Genomic DNA, 12,145 nt, shown 5'->3' with positions numbered 1-12,145 from the left:
GGCTGAGGCAGGAGGATCCTTGCGAGTTCGAGGCCAGCCTGGGCTACAAAGTGAATTCAAGACCAGCCTGAACTGCATAGGAAGACCCTGTCTCAAACAAACAAACAAAAGACTCGCTGCCAGGAATCCTCCTCAAAACCCTCCCCTCACTTTGAACACACTCACCCCACTATTCCTGCCAGCTGAAGCAGCTCGGGAGGGCCTTTCCTAAGCACAGCTGTGCTGCTGCGGCTGCCTCCATGTCCCGAATCGAATCGATGCCATTTCAGTTTCACCTCAGTTCGACCTTGGGGCGGAGCCTGCAGGCAGCGGGGCTCGGCGCTGGGGAGTACGGGGCGAGGACGCAGCGTGCTGCGTTTGGGAGCCCCCCGCCACCGGCGGCTCTCGGCAGCGGCTCTCATCCACCGCTGATCGCACCTGTGGAGACCCGCAGGAAACAGGCCTCCGGAGCTGCGCAGGCCGTGGCGAGGGCGCTGGGACAGGGGTGTGTGAGTGGAGGGAGGGTCTGAGGGGCATTTGTGGCAGTGCGTCTACTGCTGTGAAATTTTTAATTTAGACCTTCATCATGTGTTTCAAGGACACCTTTATCTGGAGTCCACAGTCATTTTTAGGAAAACAGGGGGCCCTGACACCACAGCCTGAGACCCACTGGCCTAGATGACCGCTTACCTGGCGACCACCACTAACCACATACCTGAGCGGGAGGGGGAGGGCAGACGTGGGGGACGCAGCTTGGAGTAGCCCCCAAGGGGTGGGAAGCTACCGGCCGTGGGCGCCCACGGCTGGGGCCACGTTTCACAGACGGGAAGCTGAGGCCAGACACCGGCACACGTTCTGTGTACTTCACCCAGCGGGCACCCAACTCGAGCTAGAGCTCCACCGTCACTGCACCGCCCTCCTCACCGATGAGTCCCAGGGCCAGCACGGCCTCCTTGCAGCCAGCGGGCCGGCGGCTCTGGGAGCCTGAGCGCAAAAGCCTGTACCACCTCGTGCTGCTTTTCCTTTGGGACAAGATCCTCCTAAGTCACTAAGTCACCCCGGTGGGGGCTCAGCTTGCAATCCTCCTGCCTCAGCCTCCCAGAGTGCTGGGATGACAGGAGTGCAATGATTGCTGTCCCTGCCTCCTGCTTGACCCACCTTCTCAGAGGCACCCCCCCCCCCCAAACCCTTCTGCCAGCTCGGCCAGTCTGGCGGGTGAGGGACTGCCCGAGACCCTGTATCCCGGCATCCATCCCTCTCACAACAGGCTCGGCCCCAAGGCCTCTAGAAAGAAAGAGCTGGTACAAAACCCACACGGTGTTGTTTTCATTACGCAAAATACAATTTATTCTGGACTTTTCTCTGTGGCCCTCGAAGGGTGTAGCCCAGCCGCCACCCTGCAGAGTGGGACCTGGGGGGTGAGGACAATGGGACTGAGCATGACGCGGAGTGCTGGGGTATGTCCCTGCGCCCGTGCCCAGGTCGGACAGGACAGGCAGGGCCGCAGCCCGGGACTCCGGGACACTCCAACACCCAGGCCCTGGGAAACCCATGTAACCCTCTGCACCCCCAACAAGGGGGAGAGAGGAAATGAAGCGTCCTATAATAAATAGCTCCTGGCAATGCCTGGCAGGAATCACTGAGTTTTAAACAAAGACAGGGTGCTCTTTTGGTATTCTCTTCTGAGGTGGGAAGAATAAGCACATTGCTGTTTTTTGTCTTTTTGAGACAGGGTCTCGCTATGCAGTTCAGGCTGGCCTTGAGCTCACTTTGTAGCCCAGGCTGGTCTCGAACTCACAACGATCCTCCTGCCTCAGCCTCCTGAGTGCTGGGATTACAGGTGTGCACCACCATGCCCGGCACATTGCTGTTTTTGAGGCGTACTCATGGACCTATGTAGTCACGGTGGCAGTTCGATCGTACATATACAACTGACATAGACAAGAGCCACTTGGACTTGTTTGTACTACTACTCAGTAGTGTTTGTTTATTTTATTACTACTGTGTTGTGTTTTTGAAACAGGGTCTACTACGTAGCCCAGGCTGGCCTCAAACTTCCAGCAATCTGCCTGCCTCAGCCTCCTGAGCACAGGGATTACAGGCATGCTCCACCACACCTGCTCCAATCGGCTGTGATGTTGTGTTTGCTCTCAGCAGCACCTGTGTTACAAACAGCTGCAGCTGTGCCCCTGAAGGAAGCAGCCGTTCTGTGACACAGGGCTACACACACCTGCCCATGCCCAGGGGCCGGATGCCCTGTGCGTGCTACGCCCGTTTCTGCCTCATCTTTGACAGTACGCACAGATAAAAATATTTCATCAGGCAAAGACGAGGATGAGGAACAGCCGGCTGAAGAGACGGCCTTTCACGAGAGACACATTTTTAAAAGCAATGCTGCCTGCTTACAGTTGGAATTGGAATCTGCTTCTCCCAGGGACCCCGCGCCAGGTCCGGGCACGCCCTGTGGACCAGCAGCTGGGCAGAACACTCTGAGTGCCAGATTCTGGGGGAACAGTGACTGTGCTAACAGAGTCAGGATAACCTCAGAAACCGACAGACCGCACGTGTCCAAAGTGAGCAACACTGCGGTGAAAGGTGTTGGTGCGGTGCTGGAGGTTCACACGCGTGTGACGGGGGGAGCGACACTGGAGACCTGTCCTCAAGCAGACTGCGGGGAACCGAGCGCCTCCCGCGGAGCCGTCACCTGCTGCCCCACCCGCTGCGGCTCCGGGGCGGGACTAAGCCCAGACCTGGAAGACAGAGCGGGAACTGTTCAGTCCTCGGTCCTGAGCGGGACAGCCTGCGCTCAGAGGTCAGACCACGGCTGTCCCGCGCCTGCTCAGCTGCGCGAGGACGTGCGTGCACGCAAGCGAGGACGCACAGGGCTCTGCCACAGGAACTTTGTCAGAACCCGCGCAGCTCTTTCTTCTAGAACTGCACAGCACGTCACCCGCAGCAAAGACACCCACACGCCAGCGCCACAGAGCGAGGCGCCGGTTCCACCGCCCAGAATGCTCTCTGCCCGCCCCCCCCTCCAGGATCTGGGGACGCTCCCGTCACAGAGAGGCCGACCCCACATCCCCCACCTGTAGGTCGGGGCACCCCCCAGCCCCCCCCGAATCCTGGGCTGGCCATCCACACTGAGGTGGGCAGAGCCCTGGGCTCAGCTCCACAAAACGCCCACCTTGGGTGCACTGGGGGACAGTGGTCAGGAGCGTGGGCATCTGGTGGACACCATGAGGCCACGCCAGTTTGCAGAACACCTCAGGCAGCCTGCAGTCCCCGAGGGGCCTGTGAGCCCGACATGACAAGGCCAGGAAGAGCGGCAGGAGACAGGATGGGACTGTCACCAGCCTTGGTGTCCTGGGCCAGGAGGGACATTTACGGTCCTCCTGCCCACTGCCCACGCAACACGCTAAGGGGCAGCCGTGGACAGGACCCTCCTCTGCCCGAGGCGGTGCCCCTGCACTGCCAGCACCTCCTGCCACCCGCAGGGAAGCAGAGGCAGAGCTCCTTACCCGCAGGGTGTGGTCCCAGGACCCTGAGCAGAAGGCTGTGCCGTCAGGGGACACGCGCAGGGTGCTGACGCGGTTCTCGTGTCCGAACAGGATGGAGACGCGCGCGCCCTTGAGCACGTCCCACACGTTGATGGTGTAGTCGTTGTAGCCGGCGAACAGCAGGCGGCCTTGAGGTGGGGGACAGCGCGTTATGGGGCCGTTCCTTCCCCCACCTCTTCCTTTCGGACCTGCTCACTCACCCGCTCGCTCGCGCACTCATTCACGCTGTCAGCGGGCGCGGTGCTCGCTCCTGGGACTCGGGATGCTCGGGTGTCCCAGCCCCGGGAACAACTCACTCGCGCCCCGTGGCATAGCCAGGCTGCAAGGGCCTGCACGCACGTGTGCCCAGGTGTCTGCGTGCACACGCGTGTGCCCGGGTGTCTGCGTGCACGCAGCATGCCAGGGAGCAGCAGCAGACCGCTCCAAGTCCTCGGCTGTCAGCAGCCTGGAAAGGCTGAGCGCGGCGCTCTGGGCAGGGGCGGCCGGCCGCAGGCGTCACACACCCTGGCCCTGCGGGACGGGGCCTGGCGGGCACAGGGCCCCGCCGAGACAGGTGGACAGCCCCGCCGAGGGAGGCCTTACCGCTGAGGGAGAAGTCCACGCTGGACGCGCCGAAGATAATGCTCTCCTTGGAGTAGATGGCCACCTCTCTGTCCGCCCGGAGGTCATAGAGGCGACACTGGGCACGAGGAGACAGACAAGGCCGTCACCGCAGGCTCCACGTGGGGGACATGGTGACCGAGGTAAGGCGGGGTGGGGGCTTGTGCGGGTTGAGGGTTGAGGGAAAGACTTGATTTCTCTCCTGCTACTTCGTCCCCCAACCCCATTGATTCATCTCCACAGATCGCCGGAGAAAAGAAACAGCAAATACAAAACCAAAGACGAAACCCCAGTCTTTTCCCCCGTAAAGGGCACAGGGTCACTGCAGAAAACCCGCAAGTGTTCAGAGATGCACAGGAAGGAAAGGGAGGTCACTTCCTGTCCTACAGGCGTCTCCCGTGCCTGCGCTCCCCCCGCCGGGGTCTTCGCTAGTTCCTGTGTGCACGCAAGGGGTGAGCGCTTCACGGAGGCTCCCACCACTGCGCTGCAGGCGTCTTCCCGCACCCAGCAGCCCTCAGGAAAGGACGCCTGGGCGCCTGTGAGCTCCCTCAGGCGGACACAGAAGTCCACCTGGCCAACCCCGCCACCGCGTGCTCCGCTGCTGCTAACCGTTCTCCACCCCACACCCCACCAGGTGGGGCGTCCTACTGAAAACCTTACGCATCTGCAGGTCCTCCTCAGGGCCGCCAAGGGGAACATTCCCGAGGCTCAGGGTGCCCCTGGCTGAGCTCCCACAAGCGGGGTATCCCCAGGCCCCACCCTTCCCTCCCACTGCGGCAGTGCCTGCGGGACCCCGCGGGAAAACCATCAGAGGTCATTTTGCAAACATTTTCAGGGGCTTAGCGACAATGTGGATCTGCTGCTTTGTAGGTGGCCTGCATTTACGCTGTGTGTGTGTCATGGTATTCATCTTACTGAGATTCCACCCCTTCACATCAAAAGGTTTTCACTTGATTGGCCACATATACGGCAAGAATTTTTCCAAAAATATTTGTCCTTATATTTTATTATTTTTCAACATGTAAAAGTTAAATGTTTTCATGATTAAAACTGTCTATTCCCTTTTAATTTCTTTCAGAGCAGCAAATGAGAATAAAATCTATTAATTAATGATACTATTTTATTTTTATGTGAGGATTGAACCCAGGGCCTTCACTGAGTCACATTCCTATCCCTTTTTCATTTTGAGACGGGGTCTTGCCAAGTACCCAGGTGGAAGAGGGTCTTACTGTGTTACTGAAGCTGGCCTCCAATTTGTGGGGCCAAGGAATCTTCCTGCCTCAGCCTCCTGAGTGGCTGGGACTACAGGAGTGTGTCCCACACCCAGGTGTATTTGACATTTTTGAGGAAAACAACATTTTTTCCTTAGAAAAACACACAATTTGCAATTAGTATTGAAAGCCTTAAAACTAGGTCTACTTTTCACTTAGCAAACTCTAAGCTTTGAGAGTTCTAAGAAAATAATAGTAAAGGTAAAAAATATTTATGATAGCAATGTTTTAAACATGAAAAAAACTCTGAGGAAAGCTGTCTAAAAACTGAAGACTTGCTAAGTAATTGTTGGCCTGTCTAAAACTTAGAATACTACTGAATCATTAAGAAAATAAATGGAGGACAATATCTATCAGCATGAAAAAATGTTCACAAACTTTTCTGTGTGAAAAAAGGTACATTATAAAGGATTTTGTTTAAAAAGAGAAAAGAGAATTCATCCATATGGGATTTTTTGTGGGCAAGGAGATTACGCTCATTTCATTTGCCCTTAAGTTGTCTTCACTGAACAGACACAACTGCTGTAACTGGAACAGTTATTTTCTAAAAAATAAAACGAAGGTAGCACATTGCTTTTGCGCAGGACAAGCTCCCGGGGAAGCTGGGGCACTCACCGTGGCGTCATCGGAGCCCGAGGCGAAGGCGTCCCCGCTGGGGTAGTACCTGTGGGAGGCGAGGAGGATGTCGGGGGCTCCTGCCCAGCTCCCAGGGAGTCTGGGTGGGGCGCTAACCTTCCTTTGGGTCACAGGCGACAGTGACACTGGGTGACCGGTGTGTTCCTGCCTTGCTCGGGGCCTGGCACTGAGCCCAGGGACAAGAAGTGGGGTGGACAGGAGCAGAGGAACCGCCCTGCAGAGCCCCGCCCAGCTGTTTACACTAGCACACACCCCAAGAGCTACTCAATGCAAATGGCCCCAGCACAGCCCTGGTATCCGTGCGCACGGCCTCGTCCTCCACCCCGTGCCCCTCCGGGCTTCTTGCCCTGGGAGAGCAGAGCTGGGTCCTCCCCGCTTGGGCTCTATTGTCCCAGTGCCCCCTGGTAGTGATGCATGTGAAACTGCGTTTGTTCCCTGTATTTAATGCTGTTTGTCTCCCTTCGGAGGGTGGAGCCTGGGTCTCTCTTGTCCATCTGGGTCCTGTCCTGAGAACGATGTCCAGCAGAGCAGCTCTGCACAGGTCTTTGCTGAACAGACAAGAAAGACTAACCTGCCTTTGGGATGGTCTGAGCGCTCCCTAAAGCAACTCAGTCAGAACTCCCGGGAGGGCTCGGTCACCACGGGCCCTTGCTGCCGAGGAGCCCTCTCCTTTCCCCCAGCAGAAACTGAGTCTGAGGGTGGCCCTGCACTCAGCCTGCGCCCCAGCAGCCCCGCTCACTGACCGGACGCTGTTGATGTCCGACTCGTGGGTCTCGAAGGCCTGCACACACTGTCCAGAGCGCATGTCCCACACCATGGCCTTCTTGTCACAGCCCTGCAAATGTGAGATCACCCGGGTCACGGCCACCGCGGAGGCAGCCTACACACAGGTGCAGATGGAACGCACTTCCTGAACCCCGCTCTCCTGACCCTCAGCCCCGGGAAGCCCCTGGGGGAGCAGGCTGTCCTCCATCACAGGCTGGGCCCGCACTCCCAGTGCCCTCTCTTCCGCCCTCCCCTCCCAGCTCCAGCTGTGAGCACCGAGCCCCAGTGAGCCCCAGCGTCCCCGACACGGGATGAGGTCTCAGCGTGCTGACAGACTCTCGAGTGCTGTGATGAATTCTGCAGTGTGATCCCCCGGCAAGCTGCCAGTGAAGTGGACGAAGTGACGCTCAGGCTTGGGCTCGGGCACCGATGGCCGATGTGTCGCAGGACGGCCCCGTGAGGAACACGGCACTCGGCATCTTTACTGAGTGTGGGGACGAGGACCTGGCGGGGCCTTCGAGTCCTCCGTGGACGTGGCGTCGGCGGGCTCACTGTCTCCCTCAGTCGTGATTCATGAGACACGGGAGCCGGGCAGGGCGGGCGTCACACGGAGGCACAGGACACCCAAACACCCAGGGACAGCCACCGAGCACCCCTGTGATGCTGGGGCCCCTGCCAAGGAGGGGCCGCACGGCTCCAGCCGGCCTCCCAGGACCGGGGAGGGGGCAGCTGAGGCAGGGCCCCGCTGCCTCCTGATGGGCCAGCTCAGCTCTGTGTCTACTCCTGGCTGTCCACCGACTCCTGCCACCATCTGCCGGCTGCCAACCTTCGACCCGCGGGAGCACCCAGGGGCCACAGCACAGTGTCAAATTACAGACACGGAATGCCGCGCTGGGCAGCAGAAGCTGGGGCCGGGCACCCTGACTCCTCACCGGCCCAGGCTGAGCCTACGTGTACGCGGTCCTGGGCCCTGGGGAGGCAGCAGCCAGTGGCCGGTCAGTCCACACCCGAGCCCTGTGTACTTGCCTCGGCAGCCACGGCACCTGCCCCTGCGCCTGCCCTTGCCCCACACCTCCTGCTGTCAGGTGCGGGCTCTGACCGCGGGATGTCAGGTATGAGGGGTGACAGAAAACTCTGGTGAACATTCACATTAGAAACTGTTACAGGAAAGGACGCGCAGCCCCTTGCTATGAACACACTCATCCCGTGGTTCCTGTCACCTCCTGCAGCAGTTCTGGAGTCCTCTTTCCTCGGTGTCTCTGTTTATGCTGTCACGCCTGCCTCGATGTCCCAAACTCATTCTAAATGTTTTCCTTTCATGGCTGTTTTGATGTTGAGGAAGAGCCACAGGTCGCATGGTGCCGGACCAGGTGATCAAGGCAGGTGAGGACAGCGTCGTGTTTACAAGCCTGCCTTTCCATGGGCGGCACTTGGCCGAGGCAGTCACCGCATTTTTGATCCCATGTCATAAAAACCCTGAGGAAAGAGGCCTCCAGAGCTGCGGCAGGAAGTGATAGGAATGTGGGATCGGTGTCAGAAGTGAGGGGAGGGCTGCGGGGGAACTCGGGCCACGTGTTTCTTGCTGTCATCATTTTTGAATGTTTCAGCGCTCGCTGTGCGGCCTCCCAAGTGGCCGCAGCTTTTGGACAGAACACTGCGGGTCCCTCTGCAGACGGCCTAGTGTCACGGGTGGAGTGAAAGGGGGCCTCGAGCCCGGGGGTGTGGGGGGCTGAGGGCACTTTGGGAGCCCCTCCCAGACAGGCCCGGCCATTACCCCAGACACGAAGGTGTTCCCGGTCTCCGAGGGCGCCAGGTCCAGGCACAGCACATCGGCCCCATGCCCGTGGAAGCTCTGCAGCAGCTGCCCGCTCTCCACGTCCCACAGTGCGCATGTGCCGTCGCCGCTGGCCGTCAGGATCTGCCACGGGGAAGGACAGGACAGGTTGGGATGCCCAGGTGGCAGAGGTCCCAGCTGCGTGCCATGCACCTGGCTCCTCCCAGAGCTGGTACCCAGCTGGCCCTGTGCAGGGGACATCTGTGAATAGCCTCCCTCTGCTTCACTGCTTGCTCCTTGTCTTTCTATTTTGTTTTCTTTCTGGGGAGGGGGTACTGGGATTTGAACCTAGGGCCTTGTGTTAACTAAGCAAGTGCTTTACCCCTGAGCTACATCCCCAGCTCCTTTAAAACATAGTTTGAGACAAGGTTTTGCTAAGTTGCTCAGGCTCTAACCTGCGATGCTCCTGCCTCAGCCTCCTGAGTAGTGGGAATGACAGGCATGCGCCCCCCTCTGGTTACTGCACGCTTCTCTGATGGCTGAGGAGTGGCTGCCGTGGTTAGCAGATGAGGGGGGGAGTGTTGGCATCCAGGGGAGCGGCCCCAACCCAGGGGCAGCATCTGAGTTGACGAGCCCAGCACGGGACCCCGGGGCCGGGCACCAGGGAGGGACTGTAGGACAGGGCTGGGCAGAGGCACCAGGGGCTTCTACATGTGCCGCAGGACACAGAGCCCAGTGTTAGAGCCGGGTCACTGTCCCTCTGCTCACGGCGGGGGACACGCTTCCTGCCTGGGGCACTGCGCTGTGGGTTAGAAAGGAGCCCGGTGAATGGGGTGGGGGGCTGTAAGAGGCGGACTCGCGGCTCTGAGCTCTGCTCCCGACTGCTGAGAGCCCCGCCCCGCCCAGGGGAGGACCGGGGCGGCACGGGGCACCCCCGCCTCCGCGCCCACCGCCCCGCACCTGCATGTCGGAGTTGGTGAAGCTGCAGGCCGACAGGTAGTTGGTGTGCATGGCCACCGACTTCTTCTTGGCCGCCATGTTCTCGTTCTTGTCGAAGGTCAGCGGGTACACGGAGCACTTGTTATCCAGGCCCCTGGGGACGGTGCCACTGCGGGTCAGCATGGACGTGCAGCCCGGGGCACTGCTGACCCCGCACCCCGGACCCTGTGCACCCCACTGAGCAGAACTTCCCTCCGACTTTTACTTTGAAGATTTGCAAACCTACACTACGACTAAAAAATACAATAAAGATCTGAATATCCAAATCCTTTTGCCTAGATTCACAGACACTTTGTCAGGCTTGTGGAAGGGAATCTCGACCCGTCTTTACCACATCTGAGGAAATTCACAAAGCCCTGCCGTGTCCTTGAATAAGCCACATATCCAGTGTCCCCACTGTCCTGGGGACCCAGGGCCACGGGCACCCACATGTCCGTTCAGCAGCTACTTTAAGACCTTTCCACGCTCTGCCTATTTTTGTGTCTGTGGCAGGAGACCTCAGGCCCCTGGTTCACAGGCTGTCCCTGGACCTGTCATGTTTCTAAGGCTGTCAAGGACAGACTGGGTGTCCTGCATCTGAAACCCGTGTCAGCTTGGGTCTGGGCAGGCACAGAGCCTGGGCAGCGGGCAGAGTGCACCTGACCGCCGCGTGTTCTCGCGCACCTGTTCCACACGCCGAGCTCATGTGACCAACGCCCCTGGCACCCGCGCTCTGTGTGGGGTGGGGTCGGGTGTTACAGAGCAGTGGTGTCGTGTCACACTCCCCCCGGGAGCCTCGGAGCTGCACTCAGTGCTAGTGAGGGCCCGGAGGGGTGGGTGCTTTTACCTGAGTTAGGATTTCTCAGTTTAGTTAGTCTGCTTTTGTTATCCTCCCCAGTATTTTATTTTTGGTTTTTCAAGACAAGGTCTTGCCACACAGTCCAGGCAGACCCAGTGTAGCCCACGCTGGCCTTGAACTTGCGGTGACCCTCCTGTCTCAGCCTCCCCAGTGTTGGGATCACAGGCGTGCACCCCCACACCAGTCCCTCTCTTGTATTTTAAAAAATGCTTTTACAAATACGCACACTTCGCACTTCCTCGCTTTGGTTCTTGTCACACCCAGTGAGGCGGCCAGCACAGGAACTGGCCACCCCTGTGTGCCAGGGCCAGGGACGCAGAAGGACCTTGGGGAGGGCAGTGGCCCAGGAGGTGCTGAGCCCCCTCCTCAGGGGCCCTTTCTTTCCTGCTGTGCCAGGGCCAGGGACGCAGAAGGACCTTGGGGAGGGCAGTGGCCCAGGAGGTGCTGAGCCCCCTCCTCAGGGGCCCTTTCTTTCCTGCTGCCCATGACCTTGTGGACTCTCTGCTGGCCCCACTTCGCGAGGGTCAGGGTGGGAATAACCAGAGCTCCACTTCTGGACCTGAGGGAGGCGCCCGCTCTGTTGGGTCTGCGCGGAGCAACCTGCCCAGCATGTCCTCCCGTACCTCAGGGCCCAGGGCCTGTGTCTCACTTCTCTTACTCCTGTTTTCTGAAACAGGGTCTCACTCTGTCCTGTCATCCAGATCACTGCTGCCCTGGCCATGGCCGCCTCTACACTATGCCTTCAACACACGGAATGCCTGAGATGTCACTGGAGAAACACTGCATGGACCCGGAATTGTTTAACGCAGGTCAGGGAATCCTGTATGCCTCGGTCCTTGCTGCCAATTCTGTAAAACCAAGCAGCAGAAGAGACCAGGCACCCTTCCTACTAACCACTTACTGTGATTAAGAATTTCCCTTTTCGTGTCTGTGTAATATTCCGCTTCATTCACATACCACAATTCATCAACAATTTCTTTTTGATGAATGTATTGTTTCTTTTCTTTTTCCCCAGGGAGACAGTAAATGTCACTGTTTGCATGGCTTTTGTATGTTTTGGGTCATTCCTTTCACACCAGCTCCTACACACAGGGTCACTGGACCAAAAGTTAGAAAATGTGGAGGCTTCTGAGGCATTGCACAGCCTGCCTCCCAGTGTGAGCGACCTGTGTGCCCGCAGCTCCCACAGCACAGGGCACAGGTCTGACCTACGGCCTGCCAGTCTGCAGGGACGCTCACGAAAGAGCCGTGGGCTTCCCTATGACGCCGTCCAGGGCAGGGCTTAACACACGGCGGCACAAGTGAATAACTGATCCCGCGCTGTGCGTGTGGGAGCAGGTCGGGCCGCTTACCCGCAGGCGATCGCGCATCCGGACGGCGCGTAGGCGCAGGCCATCACCCAGGTGCAGGGCATGGTCACCGCGTGCTCCTGCAACACAGCGCACAGTGAGCGACGCGAAGCGGGGGCTCCCCGAGCCCGCACCGCCATCAGCGGCGCCTGGGGCGGAGGGCTGGGCCGCAGCGGCTCAGCCTCCCACCCGCCGCTGAGCCGAGTTAAAAATCACAGCCGTCTTCACCCTGGGCCTCGGACACTGCTGCTCGGCATGAGCGCGGCTGCGGGGAGACACCCGGCCTCCCGTCAGGGCCAGGCCTCCCCTCCCGAGCGTCCGTCCGTCCCTTCCCTCGGCACCGCCGCCTCTGCGCCGCGGGGGCTGCGGCCATGGGG

The 12,145-nt window shown here is 59.3% G+C and overlaps 1 protein-coding gene across 1 annotated transcript in view; it reads right to left on the bottom strand.

Moving 5' to 3' along the window:
• Positions 1 to 1,935: 1,935 nt before the first annotated feature.
• Positions 1,936 to 12,145, bottom strand: part of Gnb5 (guanine nucleotide binding protein (G protein), beta 5) — a gene marked incomplete in the record, with an annotated part of 21,155 nt that continues 10,945 nt past the window's right edge. The window contains 8 exon segments of the mRNA XM_013510285.1: positions 1,936 to 2,729; positions 3,498 to 3,664; positions 4,119 to 4,215; positions 6,023 to 6,071; positions 6,787 to 6,878; positions 8,583 to 8,726; positions 9,543 to 9,675; positions 11,772 to 11,848. Of these exon segments, the coding sequence (XP_013365739.1) occupies positions 2,718 to 2,729; positions 3,498 to 3,664; positions 4,119 to 4,215; positions 6,023 to 6,071; positions 6,787 to 6,878; positions 8,583 to 8,726; positions 9,543 to 9,675; positions 11,772 to 11,848 (771 nt within the window).

This window comes from Chinchilla lanigera, unplaced genomic scaffold (assembly GCF_000276665.1).
Source record: "Chinchilla lanigera isolate Chin_1 unplaced genomic scaffold, ChiLan1.0 scaffold00008, whole genome shotgun sequence".
NCBI classification, from domain to species: domain Eukaryota; kingdom Metazoa; phylum Chordata; class Mammalia; order Rodentia; family Chinchillidae; genus Chinchilla; species Chinchilla lanigera.
Note: the sequence above shows the minus strand (reverse complement) of the source record. Positions and strands in the feature narration are given on the sequence as shown.